Consider the following 26,545-nt stretch of genomic DNA (forward strand, 5'->3'; position numbering starts at 1 on the left):
GAAACAAAAAAACTACCATTTGAATTGCCTGTTAAACAGTCAAGAATTTTCCTGTTAAACACACATCGTTTTACACTTTAATTAGGACAATACAGAAAGGAGCCAATGGTTCTGACACCCGGACCAGCAGCATCAACACTGTCTGCAAACTTGCTAAAGATGCACAGGCTCAGGCTGCACTCAGACCTACTGAATCAGACGCTTTGGATGGGGCACAGTATGTCAGTATTTTAACCACTTGTATTTTCACTATCAAGAAAGACCAATAAAGCGTGGCCCTACTTCCATCTAAAACTCTCATCTCCTGGTTCTTAGGACCCCCTCCTTACTTCCTAATTTCTCTCCTGACTCTACCAGTCTTTCATGACTTCCTTCACTGGTTTCCTCTTCTGGTCCGCTCCTCCAATATATCCCCATCCACTGCTATATTCTCTGCTCAGCCATCTCATGTTTATATGCTTGTGTTAACTGTGGGGGTGGGAGGTTGACAAAGTGTCTATCCGATTCTCAAAGGTGTCTATGAACCCAAAGGTTAAGAGCCTCTGCCAAAATAAGCTCATCCATCATCATGATTTTAGCTACTATTATATACCAACGACTCCAAATATCCCAACCATGTATATTTCTCCTTAGTTCCAAATCTCTATATCCAATCACTTACAGGTTATTTCTATTTAAATGTCTCATAAACCAAAAACCAAACCCACTGTCACTGAGTTGATTCCACCTCAGAGCGACCCTACAGGACAGAGTAAAACAGAGTAAAGTCTGTGATCTTTACACAAGCAGACTGCCACATCTTTCTCCTGCAGACTGGCTGATGGTTTCAAATAACCAACCTTTTCATCTGCAGCAAAGTGCTTAACCACTATGTCACCAGGGCTACTAAATGTCTCATAAGCACCTCAGTATGTCTAAAATCAAACCTATCATCAGCTTCCCAAACTTGGTCTGCTTCCCATCTGTTCAATAGAGTTGAAAAGAACTTTCAGTAGAGGAGTTCTCACCTTTTCAATGAGCTGTGGCATTTTAACCTGTCAGTCACACAAATCTGAATTTAAGAGTGATCCCTCATAATAAATCACCAATCCTGTCTACTGTATTTCTAAAATTTCTCAAATCTGTTTTCTCCTTTCCAATCCAAAGGCCATCGTTTTATGCAAGCTCCAGTTCTCATCATTTCTTACATGGGACACTTCAACAGCCTCCTACCTACACTATGACCTCCCTCACTTTCTCACTTCCACACTGTGGCCAGCTAATCTTAGACAAAATGGAAATCTGCTCATCTCTCTCCCCTATAGTACTTAACTCCTATGATTTCATTGAACTGTGTAACTTGATCCTAAAATCTGAAATAAGGATATTTTGAAAACAATTGGTATGAGTACTTGCATTTATAAATATGAAACAAAAAAACTACCATTTGAATTGCCTGTTAAACAGTCAAGAATTTTCCTGTTAAACACACATCGTTTTACACTTTAATTAGGACAATACAGGGCTCAAGTCCCAGCTCCACAGAACATTACATAGGCCCTTCGAAATTCAGTTCTTGCCTCCTTTCTTGCCATATCTCCTCTGCTCCCACCTCCCATCCCCATCATGCTTTACACATGCCTACAAACTAAACTGCTGTATTCTCTGAATATACCATGTCTTGCACATGTTATTCACTCTGTCTAGAATTCCTCTCCCAATTTTTTCATCTAAGAGAACCTATTCATCTTTCAAAGTAGGCCAGGATGTCAGCACCTCCACTAAGTCAGCTTTCCCTTGCTATCCAAAATAAGAAAGTGAATCATTCTTTCTCTCTGCCTCTTTTCTGCCTGTTTATGCTGACATCACAATGTAATTTCTTCCTTTGGTATGCTATTTCCCATGCTGGGCTCCATAATGTCCCCAGAAGAGTACCTGGGACAGGTAGCAACTAAAAATAAATAAATAAATAATCTGTTCGATTGGGAATGAATCTACACAAAGCATATTGTGGAAAAAGGACTAATGTCTTTAATATACAAATTAAAACATAATTTATTATTTAAAAAATGAGCAATGGATATGAATAGATAATTCACAGATAAATAAATGAAAATGCATTCTAAACATATAAAATGACTTCTTGTTAGATGCTGTCGAGTTGGCTCAGACTCATAGGATACCTACTGTCTCTCAATCTCTACAAATCCATGATAAGAAAACAATGTCCACCATGTAGATAAGCAATTTTTATATAGGAACCTGTTGGTACTGCCTTCTGAATTTAACACCAGGAGCACACTACTATCATAAGGGCAAGTATCCTTTTGTTAGATAATGAGAATAACAGAATTTATTTTTTCATTTCCTCATTCCTACCAAAAAGATCAGTCACATTTAATGCTTACAGTTAACTGACTGAAAGACCATTTTCCACCCTTAATTTTGTTTTAAACTTATATTTGATTTGATTTGATTTGATTCTACTGAATATATGTCCTTTAAAGTAAAACACATTGCCCCTTCTAATTCTTTTTGATCTGGGTAAAGTAAAAAATAAAAACAATCACTTAAATGAAGTAGAGCATATCATTTTTCTCAATTCTCCTCTTCTTCACTCCCTGCCCATTGCCCTATCATTTGCAGTGCCTCCTGGGGAAGAACATACTCCCTCTCCCACCATCACACCAGCCTTGCTATGGTAGTGACACAACAGAGGAATTCAAGAGTGTCACATCAGAGCAGGATCTGTCAGAGTTCTAACAAGGTTCGGCTCTTGCTTTTCCCCCCATGTTTCAGAATGGTGCCGAAAATTACATTCCAGAATAAAGAGATATGTGGAGCAGAGCTACCATGGTCAGGAGCTAATATGTATCACAAGTGAAAGATAAACCTTTGTTGTTGAAAGCCACTGATTGTTGGGGCTGATTGTTTCATTAACATAAACAGGCTGTCTTTAGACTCTATCTACAAAGGAAGGTTGGCAATCGTACTTCTGTAATGATACCTCCTTGGAAACCCAAGGAGGGGTCGCTATGAGTTGGGGTCGACGTGAGGGCACATAACAACAACAACAACAGTGTGTTTTAGGACACTGAAAACTACAGCAAGTTCAGAAGGCTGAGGAGGAAAACAAGGATTTTGAAAAGTCTAGTATTTCTATCAGTGAGGATCAGATAAGGAAACTGAGCACATTTAGCCTAAAAATGGATTAGGGAGATGGAAGGGAAGGACATGGTAATTACCACCATATATTAAAAAATAGACCATATGAAAGAATAGAGGAAAAACTTACAGACTTTTACTCTTTGCTTTAAGAGTATAACTAAGACCAACAGAATTATATAGAGAGAATTCAGAAAAAAGATAATTCTACTAATTAGATCAGTTTACTAGTAGAATGAGTAGCCTTGTAGAATAATCAGTTTCCGGCGACTATGGGTCATGAAGTCATGAAGTCACGGCCACCACGGATTACAAGCATTACAGAGACAACTCCTTATTTTGTGAAAACTTATACCAAATGAAAGAAAGTCCTGTGGTACAGTAGTTAAAGCCTTCACCTACTAACTGAAAGATTGGTGGTTCAAACATATAGCTGCTCCATGGGAAAAGATGTGGCCGTCTGCTTCCATAAAGACTTCTGTGAAGAATTTACTAGATGGCAATGGGTTTTATACCAAATGACCTCTCAACAGCTTTCCAATTTTGATTCTATAAATTCTAGAATAATTCACAATACTAAGTTCAGTTAACTCTCTCAATAATCAGCTATATAAGAGCTTTTTAGAATATATCTTCATTTTTTTAAGTGTCATGAAAATGTGTAGCTTTTCTTTTCCTCTCAATTCACTATTACCTTTTCATTATTTTCCCTAAAGAGAGACTCCTAAAAAATATTTTTGTATATGCTATGTATTCATTAATAAAATTCTAAAATTATCTTAAAAAACAGACCATTTACTCATAGCTACAAGTAATCAATCTAGGCAACTGGTAAATATCACTTCATAAACAGAATATAATGACTTGTACAGAAAACCACTAAATTCCTGATTGGTATAGATGACTTAATTAAGTTGAGAAGATATCTCTATAACTTATTTGTCAAATGTGCAAACCTATTTGTGAGATATAAAGGCTAAGCATATAAGATGTGAAAATACTGACATAGAAATTCACATTATCCTCAAACCTGAAAATGTAAAGTGGTATTTTTTCATGTTGTTTGCCAATAAAAGTCTTACCTATAATAAGAACAACACTTCCCATGATGTGAACATTTAGCTTCTAAAACTCTTATGTCTGAAAATGCTAAAGAATCACTATTTGCTCTGCCTACTTGACAGGAAGATTGTTAAGATCAATGAAACAATTAACTACAAAAATATTGTGTAAATGTAAAACGGGTACTATTGTTATCTTACATGCAATTCTGACTCATACAGAAAGTTATTATATTTCATTTAGTTGGAATATTTTAGAAAAAAAAATTGGAAAATGAAAAGACTTAATATGCAGGTAACCAAAAAAACTGAATTGACAGTAATATTGGTAATAATTATAATATTTGCAACACATAAATAAGATAAAAAAGTATTGACATACAACAATCTTAAATCCTTCACCTGCAGTGGGCACTGGAGTTTACAATAAAAATCCCAAGCAAAAATCACTCAATAACAAAAGTAGATGAAATTTAACTGCTATAACTTATTTTTTAAAAAAGGTATTTACTCACCAACAAGCCTTATTACATTCAATGTAGTATTTGTTAAGATGGGTGCATTCACTTTATTTAGGCTGTAATCTGATTTCTTCCTGCTTTTTAAGGTTTCTCGAGAAACACTTAATTTGGAAAAACAAAAGAGCTGCAATTAGAGATGTCAAGTAAACCAACAAATTATTAGGCCAAGGAGCTATCCTTCACTCCCAATTATTTACTGAAAATCTTCTTATGTATCATCATGCAGAGGGAAGAGGTTTCCTCCTGTCCCTCCAGCACTTACAGTCCAGAGGAGAGGAGGCAGCAAACAAAGAAGTAAAGGTCTACATTCTCTTGACTTTAACACATTCTAAGCCACACAACTTTTAATATACTATAGCACCACGACATGAAGCTACAACACTTTAAATCAGAGATTTCCCAGTGAAATTATACATCAAATGTATCAAGCACCTTGATTTCAGAAACTTAAAAACATGAAAATTCCTTAGAATCTGAATTAATTAAGCATGAATATGTTGTCAAAGTCTGGGGGAAGAGTGACAGCAATGGATTCAAAGGAAAAATAAAAGTTATATGGTAAGTGAAGAAAAAAGATTCTAAGTAGAAGGGACAGTATGCACTAAGGTCAGAGGTAAGAGATAATAGAGTGTACTTAGATAAGTACAAGGAGGTCACTATGGCTACCATGTATAGAGTAAGTGGGCAACGGGAGAAATGATGAGAAAGGAGGGAAGTAAAGGCCAGATCACTAGATGCAATCAAACCTAAGGAGCATGAACCTTACTTTGAAGGGGCAGTGGTGAGCCATTAAAAACCAGGAAAATGTCATGATTACATTTCTACCTTAGAAAAAAAAAATTGTAAAGTACCTACAAATTGGTTGAAAGGGGAAAGACTGGAGTCAGGAAGCCACGTTAAGAGGCTTGATTCAAGAATATGGCACAGAGATCATGTTGGCATGAACTAAGATGGCAGCAGTGAAATACGAGAAAAGTTGATAAATTCAAGAGACACTTAGAAGTTGGTGGCACAATGGGTAAGGCATTTACCAGAAAGGCAGTGGCTCAAACCCACCAGCTGCTCTGCAGGAAGAAGAGGAGGCAATCTACTTCTGTAAAGATTTACAGCCTTGGAAACCCTATAGGGGTCACTATGAATTGGAATTGATCCAATGGCAGTAGGTATGTTTGTTGTTGTTTATTAATTAACTTGCTCTAGTTAGTAGTTCGCATTCTTCAAACTTACCAAACATCAAACTCACTGTCACTGCATCAATTCCGACTCAGAAAGACCCCCACACGACACGTAGAACTGCCCCATACGGTTTCCAAGGCTGCAAATCTTTACAGAAGCAGACTGCCACTTTTTCTCCCATGGAGCTATTGGTAGGCTCAAATTGCCAACTTTTTGGTTAGCAGCTAAATGCTTTAACCACTGCACCACTAGAGCTATCTTTCTTCAGACTTATTAGGGATAGATTAGACAGTTTAAGCGGCTGCATTAACCTTATTAAATCTAGATGTATGTGTATACATATTAGCAGACCCTATTTAGTTCACTTCAATTGAATCAGAACTTCTGTTTTAGCCAAAATATACCAAAAATATATCTAATGAAGAAGTTCAACAAAAGAGTTCAATCCTGTTCATAATGGATCATACATGGATATATTTAAATATATATGTAAAAACTAATAGAAAAAAAATTGCCCAATGACAATATCTACCACCTTGAGGAGAAAATTAATCCAGTCAAGGTATTACGTTAATCAAGTATTAACTAGGTACCCTGGGGAAAAAAAGGAGAGACAGGTATATTTAAATCTATCCTTTTTTTAAAACATGTATTTGTGGTCACTGAATGTTTGGTGTCATGAGATAAATTCACTCCAACACATCAGAATCAGGCCCATTTAACTGGGAGAAAGTGACAGAAAATTACAATTTTAACACAGTTTTTAACAGAGTAGGCTGTCATAAAATAAAACTCAACCACTAATAAAGAACCTCAAAGGAAGGCTAAAACAGTGATGATTAATGACACTGGGAAGTAAGCGAAGAATTCCTGCATTTATATTAGATTGAGGCAAGAACTCCACATCAAAAACAAAGGACCACTTTCTTCCCTAAGGTTTTCTGATCTTCCAAACCAGTACTGATTTTATAAATCCAAACTGTGTATTTTTACTAAATGTGTTGATGTCTAATTATGCTCACTATTTTGTATTTTACAAGTTCTGAAAACATGATTACTTCTTTGTGAAACTGTAAAAAGAAAAATTAGACTGTTGCTGTACGAACAAGGTTAAATGAGCTATATAAATTCAAAAAGAGACTGACAAAATTTTAAATGGCTAAACCAAAATTTGTGGGTTTTTTCCCCTCAATATTATGAAGAGGTACTATATCACTAAACACAGTAACAATCTAAACTCATAGTAAAATCAACTACTTTGTGAAGGGCCAGTAAAGCTTTTGCTAAGTAGAACTTCTCCTACAATTATTTCATTTTCCCTGGAAAGTAGGGTTTTAAACCAGTTTTTCCTGGTTCGGTTATGGCTGATGAAGTGGGTGAACCAGAATCTAACTAGAACAAGAAAAATTACAAACCAACACCCTGCTAGAAACTTATTCTCCCTCTTAGAAGATAAGGGCAGCATGCACATTGTATAAAAACAAATCTCTTGAACAGCAGAGTCAGAAACAAAAGTGACATGCTCAAAGATGGCAGCTGCTTTGAATGTGTGACATTTTCCACAGTTGAGGCAATAATCCAGTCTTCTGCATCAGGGTCCTGAAAGGGCTCACTATGCCTCTGTCAAGTCTCCCATTCCAGGGCTTTGATCCATAAATTTTCCTGTTCTGGTTATTGTTCCTTTTCATCTAAATTTTAAAAATTCAGATCTGTTCTGACTTCACTTCATCAGCCATGACTGAACCAGTTCAAATCAATTCAAAGCCTTGCTTGAAAGTCACTTTCACTGAAGGTAAGAGAAAATAATTACAATTTTAGCCTTTTGGGAATCATTTTTTTAGCCACATCAACATGACACATGATATTATAACCACTAGAAAAAACAATTTTCAATTTTTCTTAGTCTTCAAAGGAAATCCTATGATTTAAATGCACAACGTAAAATGTTAAGTCTCATACAATCTACAAGTAATTACCTTTTCATAGGAGCATCACCTGTCTGCTCATCAACATAATCTCGTTTTAGTTCCTCAGGGACATCACTGTCACTATCATACTCCTGATAGGCACTTTTTTCTTGCTCATCAGATTCATACTGAAAAGAACACAGGACATTCAAAAATGACTATGAATAGTCATCCTTTATTGGAATTTGTCAACACAATAAAAATCTCAGTTTGATAAACATAGCTAAATAGAAGAAATGTCTTAATGGTTTAGCTTTAATTTTGCCATCAGGCATATGATCATCCTATTTTCTTCTCCATCACTCTTTCTTAACCACTTCAAATTAAAGGAAAGGAAAATAAAATACAAATTATTATACCCATAAAAGCTTGTAAATGACCACCAAAACCAAATCTCCATATACAAAAAACAAATAAAGAAAACCCACCAGGACCTAAAAGAACAAAATACATATTTAATACATACATGCATATAAAAGTCCCCCTTAGGCCTCCTGGTGGGTCCATCACACTTATTAATGATGTTCTAATTCATTATAAAGAGGCTGAGTATACAATTCCAGCACTCTGAAGTGTTATTTCATCCTAATAAACACATACAACACCACACACATGCTGGCTGTTCCACCTGATTCATTATGGTAAGATTTAATTCCAAATCTAGCTTAGAAACTTAGGCTTAGCATACAGGGCTCTACTAAGAGCAAAGACAAAAATTTCAGGTTTACTCCTGAGAAGAAGGATGCTTCCCTAGCACTGTCATCACCTCTACAGCATCATGGTCAAATGCAAGTATGGGAGAGGCCAGGTGAACTCCATGAACATCAAAGGAACATCATCATCGGAAGGAATCATCATATAACATACGAGGCCAACAAAACATTGTGAAAATACCCTGTAGGCAACTTGTAAAGTAAGCATTATCTCCACTGTAAATATGAGAAAACAGAGGACCTCAAAGTTTAAATAACTTTTAAATGGGCACACAACTAATAAATAACAAAGGTAATAAATCATTTCTCTGATTTCAAATCTACTACCTCACACTACCCTCTGGTTTACACTGTTTCTTGATATACTCAAAGTGTTGTTAAAATATTGTATTTCTAAATCTTAAAAACATTCTTGTCAGGCAACTAAACAAGACACATACCCTCTCTCAGAGAAAGGGCCACAGAATAAAATGACTTACTTATCCAATAGCAGAGGTGAAAAAATACAGATTACCTATTCCCTCATCCATCTGTCTTTCCGAAAATCATATAAACAGTCAGTGAAGAAACTATACTACTACTCGATTAATAGTTTAATCCAGTAAACATAAAGGTAAAATCTATCATTTAATAGGATAAAGTCAACAAAGTATATAATGTCATTATCTAAACAAGTAGTATGGTAGGTAGGTAAGCAGGAAGGAAGGAAGGTGAGTGGTGGGTAGATAAATAAGGTAAACTGCCTTACTCACTGGGGAGAATGCTTTTTAAATAAAGATGTCTACCTTATGTTTTTCAGTATGTTTTACAAACACAACATACCCCATTAGAAGCCAGGACATCTTCTGTTTCTTCGTCTTTGTGATTGGCTTGAATTTCAAATGGATTCCCACCACTACAGTACTGTTCAAATAGGGTCACTGTTTTTGAGGATGTTGAGGCAGGCTGCTTATTGGGTGAGACTGATGGGGAACGAGACTGTTCCAAGAATTTAAATTCCTAGACATTAACAAAGAAGCCAGATATCTTTTAGCAACAACAGTAAAGTATATAAGCGGTAAAGTACATAAAACATATTCCACTAATGTAACTGTAGGTTTAGTGTGTGTGGGGGGAGGGGGAATCAACCCTTCTTTCAGGTTATTCATTTCTAAATCTTTCAAGTTGTCTGAAAGTACAAACTTAGAAATACAGGTCTAAAAGTTTGCCTAGAGATAACTTAGTTGATGACATTTCTTATAACACTGCCATCTTTACCAAGCAACTTTTGGTATATTTTGTAGAATCACAAACAGACTTTTTGAGAATTACTTATGAAATATGAATGATAATGCCTATGGTTTAGTCAGCAAAACCACTTAGAAAAATGAATTGTTAGGTCACACACCTCATTTACTTATACACATGTATCATTTAAGATATTCTCCACAAATACATCAAAAACAAAGCATGAATAATACATCTCTCTTTGTTATACTGATGTCTATACATTTCCATTTATTTTTCTTCATATACCAAACAGCAGACAACGCAAACACAGATGCGGAGGCCAGATGATGTGGTCTAGTCTTAGCATGCCACTAACTTGTTACATGTTCCATTAACTTCCTAACACAATGCTGGGAACATAACCTGGCTTCTCAGTTTCCACATTTTAAAAATTAGAGGGTCAATCGAAAATGAGAGAATCACAAGTGTTAAAGCTAAAGAGTTGTAGTACCTAGTCTCAGTTAAGGATTTCACAGATGAGAAAACTGAGGTGGTCAGAAGGACTCAGTGCCAAGGTCAAGATCTCTGCTAACGGGGCAAGGAGGCAGCATTTTCTGACCTCCTCTAACTACCCTAGAGGAAGAAAGAATCCCCGTCAGCTGCCCATGGCCTGTTCCCATGAGGCCAGACATGCTACCACCCTCTAGTCCTCTTACCAACCTTGACACCAACCATCCCTCTCACTGCACCCTCCACCTCTCTGCTGGGTTCAGTAATTCAATGCAGTGGCCACCGAGAACTCACATATTATGGGGTTTATTAGGAAAACATAAAACCAAACTCATTGGCGTTGAATCACATTCAATTCATGATGACCCCTCCTTGGCTTTCCGAGGCAGTATCACTATGGATGTAGACTGTCCAATCTTCCTTGCAAGGAGTGACTGGTGGGTTTGAACCACCAGCCTTCTGGCTAGCAGTCAAATGCCTTAGGCCCTATGCCACCCGAACTCCTTTTTGAGAAAGCATTGGCTATAATTCAAGTTCAAGAACACACTCAGGATATAGTTCTTTGATCAGGACAGTCTCCCTTCTGCTGTGTCCTTAGACACACCCCTCTGGCTCTTGGCCTCTTGGCCTGGCCTCTGCCTCTATGGGCCAGGTAAGCCTGCCACTCTGTCTCATGCCTCTTGGTACCATTGCTGCCATCTTTCAGCCAGGCATCTCTCTCAGCCCCACGTCTCTCATCCTCAGCCACATGTCTCATCCTCAGCCACGTGTCTCTCTCTCTCTCTCTCTCTCTCTCAGTAGCTCATGTCTCTCAGCCAGCAGTCAGAGAGATTCCTACTGCCTCTAGGAGGGCTCATTTTGAGCTTGGCAGAGTGGCAAAACCAACCAATCTCAACATCAGAGTACTATACACCTGAGAGAGACCAAACTTTCCCAGAAGTTTACTTCATGCTGCCTCAGGTAGATGACTTTAATAAGCAGCTACTCAGTTGCTCATGGCAAAGTGGGAATTACAAAGACTATGGCTAGAAAAGCCATATCATGTAATTCACTATACCACAGCCTCACAGCTAATCCATGGAAGAGCTGGAATAATCTCTAAAATGCTTCTGAATTACAAAACTCTTGATTTAGTGATTTATTATAAAAATTTAATGAAGATTTTCCTCATACCAAAAAAGATTGATCCAAAATTTAAAATTTCTCATATTTAATGACATTCTTTTTAAAAGTTATAATAGTTTACTAAGTTTTAATAATGTGTTTATTTTCTTTTTAAATTTCAACTACAAATTAAATCAGATACATAAGAAAATGCTTATAGAAAGTCATTCCTTCTAAAGGAAAAAACCAAGCACACTGACACCTTCTAAACAAAGGTCTAAATACGTGCATTGCATTTGAAGTTTGATATTTATAGAAGATAGTCTATCACCCAGGGGTTATTTATCTACACTGTGTTTCAATTAAAGGAAAAACAAATCCAACCACTGAAAGACTTTTTCACAGACTGCTTATTTTATAAATTTTCAAGACATCGATGAACTAATAAAACTTATTTAAGAGTAGCTTTTTAAAGTGCCTCTCCTATTTCTAAGGCATTTTCTCTTTACAGGAAAATTCATTAATTACAATGTAAATTAAGAAAATCTTATTAGTCCCTTTAAGAAATCACAAATACTCTGCTAATACAAGCAATTTTTTTAAAGATGACCGAAATATAACATCAATTTTCTGCAGATATTCAAAAAAGCAGATCTTCTTCTGAATTAAAAAGAAAAAAAATTATTTAAAGTGTGCCTCTTTCAAGGCAAAAAGAGTTTCATGAAATTTGCCAACTAAATTTTGTAAAAAGAGACAGATTTTTACATCTATCAAAGGCTCCCTATTGAAGAAGAAGCTTATTCTTAATTTTAAGGAAGAAATTTAAGGTTCTATTTCTTAATTTTTTTTTATAAACCCTTCCATACATCAGGTTCTTTTTTTTAAAAAAAGTAAATACCTAAGAGTTTTTTTTTTTTTTTTATGAAACACTTACATGAAGTTGCAAGATGCTGAAATTTGACTTAACAGGACAAAGCTCCCAGGTCTCATTCTCTAGGAACATCCTCAGCTCATCAAGCCGTGTTCTGATAAAGGGAAATTGAACACAACAAACAGAAGAAAAATCCAGTGCATACAAAAAATGAGGAAATTAAATACAATGCAAACAATTATAGGATTATCATCATGATCATAGTTTTGGGAACCCATTCAGGTTAACACAGTAAGCCCAAATATTTAATTTATTAAAAACATATTATTCTTAAGAGATAAAAACTTCATAAAATATTCACTAACTTCAGAATAATTTTACCATGTTTCAAAAATAATTTCTAGGAAATGACACTTTAAATAAAGGATTAAACTAAAGCTTGACATTAATACATATATTTTAAATATCCTTAGCTAATTATGTATCATTGCCAAAAAATAAAATTTACAAATTATGCGATCATAAATAGCTTCTACTAAACAGCACAAATCTTAACTATACTTTCTAAGCTATAATCATCATATGATTACCACTCTCAGAAGAAATTTAGCTCAGTGCCTATCTATATACAGCATTTATGAATTAAATTAACAGCTATGGCTCTCATATGCATGGCAAAACAAAAACCTAGATCGTTTTTAAATTCAGAGATTCTAAATTAAAGAGGCAATAAATGGATGAATCTGTGAAAAGCAAGAATTGCTTCACATACTGGCACCAACAGACAAAGACTCTAAAGCAATTATTCAATATAAATTATAGAAAGAAAAAGTATACAGAAAAGGATGGAGGAAGAATTTCAAAGAGAAACATAACTATAAAAACAACAAAAGAAGAATTAAATAGCCATTCTAGAACTTAAAAATATAGTATCTCAAATTAAAATTTGATAGTTGAAATGCAAAAACAATGCAAATATCCATCAAATGGATAAACAATATGTGGCATATCTATATGATGAAAGACTGTGTAGTCATAAAAAGGAATAAAGTTCTGAAACATGCTATGACATGGATGAATCTTGAAAATATTACACTAAGTAAAAGCTTTACATAAAAGACCACCTACTGTATGATTCCATTTATATGAAATGTCCCAGAAAGGCAAATCTAAGAGACAGAAAGCAAATGCTCTAAAATTAGACAGTGGCGATGGCTGTTGTTGAACTGTATACTTTAAAGGAGAAATTTTATGCCATGTGGATTACACCTCAACAAAGCTATTATATATATTTAAAAAAAAAACCACTGGTAGGCAGGATTCTAAAATGCTGCCCTCTACAACATTTCCCAGAGCTAAAGAGAGATTATTCAGACGGTCCTCATCTAATTGCATGAACAGGTTTTCTCCTGCTGGTCACAGAAAAGGAATTCAAATAGAATCAAAGCAGGATGAAAATGTGATGTGCCATTACTACCTTTTAAGATGGAAAGGGGAATGAGCAAGGACCAGAAAGCAGCTACTAGAGGTGAGAAGGGTCCGTAGTTGAGAGTCAGTAACCAAACATGGCCTTTAGTCCTACAACCACAAGGAACTGAATTCTACCAATCTGAAAGCACTTAGCAAACTTGTTCTCTGAGACTTCAGTTGAGAGCCCAGTCCACCTGACACCTTGATTTTGGCCTTCTGAGACCCTAAGCTGAGAACCTAGACAAGTCCACTCAGACTTCTGATCTGGAGAACTATGAGAGAGTAAATGGGTATTGTTTCAAGCTGTTAAGTTCATGGTAATTTATTACTTGGTAATATAAAATTAATACAGTGATTAAAGATTGAAACTCACAGACTGAAGAAGCTCAATCGACCCTCAGCATAAAAAAAGAAATATAGTCCAATATGTAGAAAATAGGGGAGCTCCGGTGGCATAGTGCCTAAGGCATTTGGCTGCTAAATATAGAAAATAACATATAAAGTAAAAGTTTATGTCAACAACAGCCAAAAAAAAAAAAGGGTGAGAAAAGGTAAATGCAGTTAATGCATTATTCTGGAAGTACATAATCTAAAGTAGACTATAACAGAGCAGGAAAGCATTGAAATGGTGACGGTAACCACTACAAGAATATATAAACAAAAAGCTAAGAGAAGAGGGGAAAAATACATAAAAATAACTTTATTAATCCAAAAGAGGCCAGGGATGGATAGATAGATAGATAGATAAATGTAGGACTTTTAAAAATCAAACAATATAGTAAGTTTAAACCCAACTACAACAATAAATACATTTAATATAAATGGAAAAAACAGTTCAATCAAAACAGAAAGTGTCCAGGTGAATCTACAGAAACAACAAAGATTCTTCCTGCTGTTTATAAGAGATATGCTTCAAATATAAGGCCATGATTAGGATGGAAGGAAATAAATACACACAAACATGATTATTTTAAAATCATGAACCAGAGTCAAATTTTTTATCAACATTTTTTCCTTTATCTACTAACATGATCATTATGGTATTTTTCCTGTATTTTGTTAATTGGTAAATTAATTATTTTTTTTAATGTTCAGCTAACCATACTCTTCTGCAATAAACCATATCTCTTCATGATATATCATTATTTTTAGCTATTACTGGAGTTAATTGGACAATATTTTGTTTAGGATTTTTGTACCTATATTCTCATGAGATGTTGCTGTTGCAGTTGTTAGGTGCCGTAGAGTCAGTTCCAACTCACAGCAACCCCATGTATAACAGAACGAAACACTGCCTGGTCTTGTCATCCTCCTAATCACTGGTGTGTTTAAGCTCACTGTTGTAGCCACTGTGCTAGTCCATCTCATTGAGGGTCTTCTTCTTTTTTGTTGATCCTCTAATTCACCAAGCATGATGTCCTTGTCTAGGGACTGGTAACATGTCCAAAGTACGTAAGACAGCATCTCGCCATCCTTGCTTCCAAGGAACATGCTAGCTATATTTCTTCCAAGACAGATTTGTTCATTTTTCCTGCAGTCTGTGGTTTATTCAATATTCTTTATCAATACCACAATTCCTTTCTTTTTAAGTTTCCTTTATTTTAATGTCTTTGTTACATTTTAGTATCAGTGTTACACTGGCCTCATAAAATAAATTGTAAAGCATTCCTCCTCATCTACTCTCTCAAAAAGTTTGGGTTGGTATTATTTCTTCCTTAAATGTTTGGTAGAATTTACCAGTGACACTAGCAGGCCTAGAAATTTGTTTGTGAAAATGTTAAGTACAGATTCAATTTCTGCAACACACACACAACTATTCAGGTTCTCTATATTTTGTCAATTTATTAAGTTTGGTTTTATAAGAAATATATTCATTTCATCTAAATCATCAAATTTATTAGCATGAAGTGGTTCATATCCTCTAATATCATATGTTTAATGTCTGTATAAGATATATATATATATATATAATCTTCTTTTAAATTGCTAAATTGTTTTTACAAAGCAATTTAGTCCATAACCTTGGCTTTACAGCTAGACTCTGAGTATCACATATCTTTTCTAGAAGACCTTTTACTACCTAAAAGTCAGATGCTTTCAAATATCCCCTTAGTGTATACAATCTCTACTGATTTAACTTCCTTACTAGCACAGAGCATGCATGAAGGCATAAAAGACTGGCCAAATTTTTTGTGACCTCTGATGTGATAATCATCTTTCATCTACCAAAAAAAAAAAAAAAAAAAAATCGGCTCAATATTCCAAGCCCTTAAAGACAAAGGATATATTAAATTTAACAATGAAAAAAAATGAGAAACTTTTATATTTTTGAGGAAATTCCTTAACTATCCTTTTAAAATGAGCCACGAAGAGCATATTCACTCAAAGTTAGATGTAACTGCTTGAAGTACTTAACCCTATAAAATTAAGCATTAAACGAAAGTATTCCTATCATCTAAATAAATTCATTCATATTTTATTATAGTTCTTACCTATGGTAGTTCTTGAAATAATTGACACTTTGTTTTCTAATAGACTCTTGCAAAACTTCAGACTTGCTACCACAAAATTCTTCTCCAACTTGCATCAACCTAGTTCAACAAAGTTTATTTTAGAAAAGCATGTGTAAATGTGAGTAACATCCTTAAAGAGAAATAAAGTCCAATTTCCTTTATTTAAAAAAAAAAGTTTTTTCAAAACAAATCAAAGAAATTTCAGTGCTTGAGGAAATTCCAAACATCTCAAATTGATTATGGCTTACAAACATTAAGAAAAAAAACAACTGACTGCCATCAACTCAATTCTACAAATATTTAAAGAAAACATACACACACACACCTAGTAGCAATTATATTATGAATCTACACATCTCTTCCTTTCCATGAAGAAGTTATATATAACTTATTGACTCATGATTTCTTCTATTATCATGGTTTAATGAATCAAACTAAAGAATTAAGACAAGTAACATCTCAAATACTACCTGCTGATTATGTCCAAGACAAAGATAAAATCATCATATTTGAATATGGACAAGTCAGTTCCAAGCAAGTAGGTTTTTACTTTCAGCTGAACATCCTGTTAGACAAAAAGATAACTTCAAGTAAACACAAACATAGAAAACAATTTCTCAGAGCTGTTTATTCTACAGTTTATACATTGAAATGAGATAGGAATATATTCTTAACTTGAGAAAATATCTATTAGGCCTATAGCAAACATCCTTAAAGGTGATATGATATTATTGTTAGTTGCCATCAAGTCATTCTGGCTTATGGTGACTCGATGTATGTCAGAATAAAACCATGCTCCACAGGGTTTCTAAGGTTGTGACCTTTGGGAAGCAGAACACCAGACCTGAATATACGAAGTCACAAAAGGGCAAAAGTCAATAAACTTAACCTCATAAAAATCATAATCATGTGTACATGAAAAACATAATAAAATAAGTGAAAAAAAGAAAAATATAAAGGATGAATTCATGATCACATGAACTATTTAGATTCACTAAGACAAATGAGTAAAATAATGAACAAATAATTCACAAAACAAACTGCAGTAACTGATAAATTCCAAATCTCGACCTTTCATAATAAACAAAGTATAAATAAAAAAATTAAATAAAAATAATAAATTCAATTTTTCTATTAAAAGATGAAATGTCTATCTAAATAAAGTCAAAACCTAGCTATTATTATTTGTAAAAAACACAACTAAAATACAATCCAAAAATATTTAAAATAAAGGGATATTTTCAAAGATTTATGAAAATATGAACAAATGAACACAGGAGAGGTAATAATATCAGAGAAACTAGAATTTAAGGCAAAATGCCTCAGGGCAATTTTCAAATTTTTTTTTTAATAAATGAATTAAGTACAAAGAAAGTAAAGCGGTCATTAACATTTTAGCACCATCATCATATCATCTAAATATAACAAGCAAAAGTTCTTAGAAATAAAAAACCTAACAAAACCATAATCATTCTGGAAGATTAATACTCCTACTTCACAACTCTATGAAGCAAGAAAACTGACCAAAAAAATAAGGATTAGAATAATACAATTAACAAGTTTAATATACATATAAAATCTAATTCTCAACAGAAAGACGAACTACATGGTTATTTGTCAAATGCCCAAGAAACATCTTTAAAAGTGGGCAGCATGTGATGGTGTGAAAAAAAATCTGAAATTTAAAAAGAGATACCACAACTCAAACTCTCCATAGTAAAAAGCAAAATTAACCATCAATAATAAGCATTTTTAAAATGTCATTTATTCTATATCAAATTTTTTAAAGGTGAAAAAATCTTAAGATACCAGCACTTTCATATGGTTAGATGTATAAGCTCCATTACATCAAGGACCATAGGTTCATGGGTTATTCAGTTTAAGTTTTAAATAAGATAGAAAATTATGGAGATTTTATTTTCCATTTTTGGTCATTTATAACCCAACTTGTTTCAAAAATGCTATGTGAGAACTTTCACCTCAATTAAAAATTCTATATATAAACAAATTTCACCGGCAAGTAAAATTATACAATACTGAGTTAAAACCATAATAAACAACAACAACCAAAAATATATTATTGCAGCTGTATTTGAAAGAAAGCATAGGAAAAAAACAGAAAAACACACCGAAGTGTTAATAAAGGTTATTTATGCATGTTAGAAATGATAGTTCATTTGTATTTTCCTCTTTATACTATTCCCTATACTTAAAATACTCATGTATCATATATGTTGTTGTTGTTAGGTGTCTTCGAGTTGGCTCTGACTCACAGCTACCCCACGTACAAGAGAACGAAACACTGCCTGGTCCTGTGCCAGTTTCACAATCCTTGCTATACCTGAGCCCATCATTGTAGCCACTGTGTCAATCCACCTCGTTGGTCTTCCCCTTTCTTTTTGACCCTTCACTTTACCAAACACGATATCCTTCTCCAAGGAATGGTCCTTTCTGACAACATGACCAAAGTAGGTGAGACAAAGTCTGGCCATTCTTGCTTACAAGGAGCATTCCTGCTGCACTTCTTCCAGGACAGATTTGTTAGTTCTTCTGGCAGTCTATGGAACTTTCAGTACTCTTCATCAACATCACAATTCAAAAGCATCTATTCTACTTCAGTCTTCCTAATTCCTTGTCCAGCTTTCATATGCACATGTGGCGACTGAAAATACCATGAGTTGGGTAAGGCACATCTTAGTCTTCAAAGAGACATCTTTGCTCTTCAGCACTTTAAAGAGGTCTTTTGCAGCAGATTTGCTCAGTGCAATACATCATCTAACTTTCTGATTGCTGCTTCCATTGGTGTGGATCATGGAACCAAGTAATACGAAATCTTTGACTTCAATACTTCAATCTTTTCTCCATTTATTGTGATGCTATTTATTGATCCAGTTGCGAAGATTTTCATTTTCTTTATGTTGAGGTATAATCCATACTGCAGACTGCAGTCTTTAATCTCCATCAGAAAGGGCTTCAAGTCATCTTCACTTTCAGCAAGCAAAGTGGTGCCATCTGCATATCACATATTGTTAATGAGTCTTCCTCCAATCCTGATGCAACACACTACTTCATATAGTCCAGCTTCTTGGATTATTTGCTCAGCATATAGATTGAATAAGGATATAACCCTGACACATTCCCTTCCTGATTTTAAACCATACAGTATAACCTAGTTCTGTAAGAACCACCGCTTCCTAGTCTATGTACAGTTCCTCATGAGCATAATTAAGTGTTCTGGAATTCTCTTTCTTCTCAAAATTATCCATAATTTGTTATGATCCACACAATCGAATGCTTTTGCATAGTCAAGAAAACATCCTTCTGGTATTCTGTGCTTTCAGCCAAACTTCATCAGACAGCAGCAATGATATCCCTACTTTCACATCCTCTTCTGAATCTACCTTGCATTTCTCTAAGTTATCTATCAATATACTCTTGCAACCATTTCTGAATTATCTTCAGTAAGATTTTACTTACATGTGATATTATGATATTGCTTGATAATTTCCATATTCTGTAGGATCATCTTTCTTTGGAATAGTTACAAACATGGATCTTTTCTAGTGAGCTGGCCAGGTAGCTGTCTTCCAAATTTCTTGGCATAGATGAGTAAATGCTGTATCTGTTTGTTGAAACATCTCAACAGGTATCCTGTCAATTGCTGGAGCCTTGTTTTCCTACAAGTTCTTCAGGGTAGCTCTGACTTCTTCCTTCAATACCATTGGTTCTTGATCATATGGCACCTCTTGAAATGGATGAACATTGACCAATTATTTTTGGTACAGTGACTCTGTATATTCCTTCCACCTTCTTTTGATGTGTGTGTTCTGCATCATTCAATATTTTGCCCATAGACTCTTTCAATATTGCACCTCGAGTCTTGAATTTTTCCTCCGGTTCTCTTAGCTTGAGAAATGCTGAGCAAGTTCTTCTCTTTTGGTTTTCTAACTCCAAGTCTTGGCACATTTCATTATAATAACTGACTGTGTCTTCCAAAGCTGCTCTTTGAAATCTTTTGACATCCATTTGGTCTTTTTTTTTTCCCCTTTCATGTCTTTTCAGCGACATTTTGCTTTCTTAATGGATGATGCTCTTGATGTTATCCCATAATTCCTCTGGCTTCTGGTCATTGGTGTTCAATGCATCAAATCTATTCTTTAGATGGTCTCTAAATTCAGGAGGGATATATTCAAGATCATATTTTAGGTCTTGCAGACTTGTTTTAATTGTCTTCAGCTTCAACCTGAACTTGCGTACAAGCAACTTATGATCTGCTCCACAGTCAGCTCCTGGGCTTGTTTTGGTTGAAGATATTGAGCTTCTCCATCACCTCTTGCCACAGATGTAGTCGATCTGATTCCTGTGTACTCCATCTGGCAAAGTCCACGTGTATAGCCACTGTTGATGTTGTTGAAAAAAGGTATTTGCAATGAATAAGTCATTGGTCTTGCAAAATTCTATCACATGATCTCCAGTGTCATTTCTATCACCAAGGCCCTAATTTCCAACTACTGGTGATTCTTCTTTATCTTCAACTTTTGCATTCCAGTCACCAGTGATAATCAACACCTCTTGATTGCATGTTTGATCAATTTCAGACTGTAGAAATTGGTAAAAATCTTCAATTTCCTCATCTTTGGCTTTGGTAGTTGGTGTGTAAACTTGAAAATAGTAGTATTAACTGGTCTTCCTTGTAGGCAAATGGATATTATCCTATCACTGACAGCACTGTACTTCAGGATAGATCTTGAAACATTCTTTGTGACAATGAATGCCTCACCATTCCTCTTCATCATTCCTGGCATAGTAGATCATATGGTTGTCTGATTCAAAATGGCCAAAACCTGTCCATTTTACCTCACTAATGCCTCAGATATCTATCTTTATGCTTTACATTTCATTTTTGACAACTTCCAATTTTCCTAGATTCCTACTTTGTACATTCCATCCTCCAACTACTAATAGATGTTTTCAGCTGTTTCTCCCCATTTTGAGTCATGCCACATCAGCAAATGGTGGTCAAAAAGCTTTACTCCATCCATACCATTAAGGCTGACTCTACTCTGAGGAGGTAGCTCTTCCCCATTTGTATTTTGAGTGCCTTCTGACCTGAGAGGCTCATCTTCTGGCACTATATCAGACAATGTTTCAGGGCTATACATAAAGTTTTCCAATAATACATCAGACAGTGTTTCACTGATATTCATAAGGTTTTCACTGGCCAAATCTTTGAGAAATGGATGGTTCCCTCCTTCTTCCTAGTTTGTCTTAGTCTGGAAGCTCCGTTGAAACCTGCCTACCATGGGTGACCCCGCTGGTATTGGAAATACTGGTGGCATAGCCTCCAGCCTCACAGCAACATACAAGCTACCACAGTACAACAAACTGACAGTGAAGAGGGAGATATCATTTATAGCAAATAAAAACAAGTATTCTTTGATTTCAAAAGAATTTAATATTCACAGAGGATTCACAATTAACCATTTTCTCAAACTGCTTAAAGCTATGATTAAAAAAATAATAGCCCTGGAACCTTGAACATAAATATCTTGTTTCAAAACTAAAGACTTTCTCCTTAAAGATTCTGTTTGAGTCAAAATCAATGGAAAATTGCCACACTATTCTAAAAATTCTTCCCATCAAAAATCAAAGTAATTATGCCAGAAAGGTTAAATATCTCTATATGCTTTTCAGTCATCATTTATCATCATTTGTATCTATAACTAATTAATAAATTCAGTTAATAAATGTCTAAAATTTGTCACACATTCACTTTAAATGCAAAGATGCAATTTTTTTATTTTTAAGATTGACATGGCATTTTATTTCATTAAAGATTATAGTATCACAGGCATGTAAACTAATAAATGCTTAAATGACCCTTCCCTAAGCACTCCCATATGCAAAGATTATGCTAACCTCTAAGACTGAATTAAGATGAATCCCTATCCATGTACTCATAGGATTTACAATCTAATGGAAAAATCCATCAGTCAAGGTGTGTGTGAGTGTGTGTGCCTGTATACATACACATATTTCCTACTTCTGTCCACTGGAAGGGCCTGAAACCAGTGACTCCCAGTATTAATGACAATATCTAACTAAAGTCCAAGGAGCTCTGATGCCGCATTGGATAAGGCACTTGACTACTAACCAGAAGGTCAGCAATTCAAACCCATTAGCTGTTCCACAGAAGGAAGACGGGGCAATCTACTTCTGTAAAGATTTACAGCCTTGGAAATCTAATGGGGGTCGCTATGAGTTGGATATGAGTCGATGGCAGTGAGTTTGGTTTTTTAACTAAAGTCCAGATCTTGGTTTCTAAATACAATTCATTAATAAAAGGAGCCAGAGCTGGCATAGAAGGTACAAGATGAAGATAGAACATCCTATTGTGTGAGGAAGTAAAGAAGTCCTCAAAGAATGAAGGAAAATGTCAGCAGGACACAAAACCTAGTTTGAAGAGGGCTCCAAATGACCAAATCTGGGACACTGTGCATATTAAAATAAATTATGATAGAAACAAATTATATAATGGACAATATAGTACACACAAACATATCCTCATGTACAAAAAATCCAAACTAACATAAATAATGAATACATAAAGGGAGAGAATAAAAGGTGCTTCCCTAGAATAGAATTCCAACTAATAAATGTTGAAGGAATAACAGTAAGAAAAATCATGATTTGGAAATAATGAAATAAAAAAGAATTCAATCAAGAAACATCAAAAGATGGTAAAACCAGTAAGTGAAAGTAGAATGTCAATAAATATTGAAGGAATGAGAATTAGAAAATATCATAGTAAAATATTGGCAATCATGACAGTAAAAAATAATTCAAGTAAAAAATATCAGTATAGGCTAAAACTAACCAAACTAAGGAAAAAGAAAAAAAAAAAAACTAAACTCACTGCCGTGGAGTCAGATCCGACTCATAGTGACGCCTCCCCTTGGGTTTCTGAAGTGGTATCACTGCAGAAGTAGATTACCCAACCTTCCTTCTGAGGAGTGGCTGGTGGTTTTGAACCCCAGCCTTCTGGTTAGTAGTCAAATGCTTTAGGCACTACACTAAAGTATTGGTGGGGATATATACTTTCATAAAATACTTATTCATTACAAAAAGGCAAAAGAGTAACTTTAGAGTAAAGGTACTATATTCAAGTAATCAAAGATAACATCACTACTGACGGGACAAACTGAAAACATTACCACACAATAGGAAGAAAAGAACACAGCATCCTTGCTAATATTCATTTCAAAAACATATGATATAAAATTAATCATAAGAATAGATCAGACAAATTCAAACTGATGGACATTCTACAAAATAAGTAGACTGTAATCTACAGAATTATCAAAGTAATGAAAGTCAAGGAAGACCTGAGGAAAGTTTCTAGACAACAGGGGATGGAAAGGACATGACAATTAAATTCAATAATTGAGCCTAGATTGGATCCTTTTGCTATAAACATAAAGAACATTTCTGAGACTGCTGAAGAAATTTCAATGAATCTCTCAATGAAAGCAATATGGGCGTTTTTCATACTATCCATGTAATTTTTCTATAAATTTGCAAAAACAAACAAAAGAACTTATATATTTACCCAAATGTTTATACTTTTCGGTGGGTGCTCTTCGTTTCTTCAAGTAGATCCAGGCTTCCACTTGGTATAATTTCCATCTAACTTAATCAACCCTACTTTATTACAGGTACATTTTTTGCCATTATTCCAGTTCTTACTTTGTTTACTGCTTTATATAAATGTACCCTGAGTCAAATGTGTTTCAAAATTTTGGATTTCAGGTATTAGAAAGGCAGTATGTTAGGGATAGTATGTAATATGTAACACCCTCAGTGGGTTCTGGGGAAGTATCCCAAAATCAAACACAGTATTTTTGCAACGTAAGAATGTTCACTTTAGGCAGGATAAATAAATAGTGTATAGGAGCTCTGGTAGCATAGTGCCTAAGGCACTTGACTGCTCACCAGAAGGCTGGTGGTTCAAATCCACCAGCCACTCCTCGGAAGGAAGGTTGGGCAATCTACTTCCATAGTGATACTGCCTCGGAAACCCAAGGAGGGGTCGCTATGAGTCGGGGCCGACTCGACGGCAAACAACAACAACAACAACAACAACAACAAATGATAATACTGATCAGATTTTGCTGCCATATGAATTTAATTCAGATCAGGTTTTGCCTGCTAAATGCATTATCAAAAAACATTTGTTTTTCAGAGCTTTTACTCTTATGAATTGCAGATGAGCCTTGTAATTTCAATTTAACAAGCACTCAATGAATTCCTAGTATGCAAAATACAGTTTTGGAACTGGTGTTGGGGGATGGCCTCAATTAAAATAACTACCTGCTTACCTGAGAATATTTTTACTAAACATAATAAACATTTTCCTATGCCAGGAATGCCATGAAGTTGATAGACTGAATGGGAACTAACTATATAAAATGCGTGGTCAATAATTCAAAGTATTTTGAATTACCAGAAACTTAACGATAGATTCTACAATTTGGCAACTCTTTGAGGAAGTTCCCCACTCAGTCCTATAGGGTCACCATGAGTTGGAATCAACTCAACACCAATGGGTAGAAGATCAAACCATCAACAGCTCATATCTGACCATGGATGTATATTCGTTGAGTATGGAATTTCTCTTTTCTTTGTGCATAGTAATGGAGCTCTGGTGGCAGGCACAGTAGTTAACCCATTAGGCTGCTAACCGAAAGGACGGCGGCTTGAACCTACCACGCAGTTTGAACCCTCCAGCTGCTCTGCAGGAAAAAGATGAGGCAGTCTGCTTCCATAAAGATTTACAGCCTTGGAAACCCTACAGGGAGGGTAGTTCTAGTCTGCCCTATAGGGTCGCTAAGAGTCACAAGTGAATTTTTGGATTTTTGGATTTAGAATTTTTTAATATGTAATACTTTTGGATTTTTTAATACATAATAATCAGAAAAAAACTCAAACCACATTAGTAATAAATTTAAAATTACTTTAATATAGTCAAATCAGAAAATAGAAGTTGACGGTCTTATAACTATTACAAAAATACTTTAAAGTATAAACTCACATGTCATATCGAATATAAGGCTATTCAAATGCCTAAATGATTCTTGATGTAATTTATGTTTTCAGGATATATTTTTTTACAATTTTTTTTCCAAAAAAACCTTATTAATAAACTGTCAAATTAAAAATCAGCTTCTTTAGAAAAAGCAAAAACATACTTTAAAAAACAGCATGGTCAGAGGATTTACAGCTTTCTAAGTTTCAAAGTCCAAAAAGAACCAAAAATGAGTTACTTTCAAAATGACTTAGGAAGTAACAAAATAAATTTAACTATCTAAAAATAATAATTGAGTTACTAAAGTACAAAGAAAAAAAGCTTAGGAAAACATATTTTTCCAGTAATTATGCAAGATTCTCTCAAAGCACTTTTGTACTTATCTGCAGAGGTTGCCTCACTTAAGACACTTATAACTATACAACAGATCTCTGCTTCAGACTTTGGGTAACCTACCACTGAATGATATCTGGCTGTTTAGGAAGATATCATTTGTAATAGATGAATATGTTTTGTGTTACGCCGAATTTTCACTGGACTTGTGATGTCATTTCACTTGTAATGTTCACATGTTGCCTGTTTGGTGTCTTTCTGTGCACAAATTGTTATGAATATTAGATTGTATTATCACTATGCCTTGTGTATAGTCAAACAGTCCATGCAAAGACTGTGTATATTGAACATTATTTTTGTTGTTCTATTATATAATGTGCAAGTTACAGTTTTAATAAAGGATTGGTGGTGACAACACACACACACAAAATGAAGCTTATTTCTTCATTCTGTATTGGAATCTGACCCAAGCATGTCCACTGTTTAGTGATCCCTTTCTTAAAATTAAAAGAAAAAGAAATTAAGAAAATACAAATAAATGAAATAGAAATAATCAGAACACTCAATAAGAAAGCAATTTGGTCAAGAAAGCATATATTTGCTAACACAGTAAAGGCAAAAATGTAATCCAGAAATATGTGGGTAATTCCAAATGAGATTTTCAGATTAAGACTTTCAACTAGCACTTAAAATAAAATATAATTGTCAGCAGCATTACAAACATTAAACTATATGATATACTCTTACCAAACAAGAACTAACATAGGATTAAACATACAAAGAATAAAAAGAAAATTTGAAAACTGAATTTCTAAAAAAACTTTGATATGAGGATTTCTATTGTTTTTGGAAGGAATAATTTAAAAAG

The 26,545-nt window shown here is 34.6% G+C and overlaps 1 protein-coding gene across 1 annotated transcript in view; it reads right to left on the reverse strand.

Annotated features, from left to right (window-relative positions):
* Window positions 1-26,545, reverse strand: part of VPS50 (VPS50 subunit of EARP/GARPII complex) — a 154,572-nt gene that overhangs the window by 64,316 nt on the left and 63,711 nt on the right. Inside the window, 6 exon segments of the mRNA XM_007939810.2 lie at window positions 4,721-4,827; window positions 7,879-7,997; window positions 9,405-9,581; window positions 12,340-12,430; window positions 16,239-16,337; window positions 16,730-16,824. Coding sequence (XP_007938001.2) covers window positions 4,721-4,827; window positions 7,879-7,997; window positions 9,405-9,581; window positions 12,340-12,430; window positions 16,239-16,337; window positions 16,730-16,824 — 688 coding nt within the window.

The sequence above is a fragment of the Orycteropus afer genome, unplaced genomic scaffold, assembly GCF_000298275.1.
Source record: "Orycteropus afer afer isolate SDZICR_OR568_19922 unplaced genomic scaffold, OryAfe1.0 scaffold00063, whole genome shotgun sequence".
In the NCBI taxonomy this organism is placed as follows: domain Eukaryota; kingdom Metazoa; phylum Chordata; class Mammalia; order Tubulidentata; family Orycteropodidae; genus Orycteropus; species Orycteropus afer.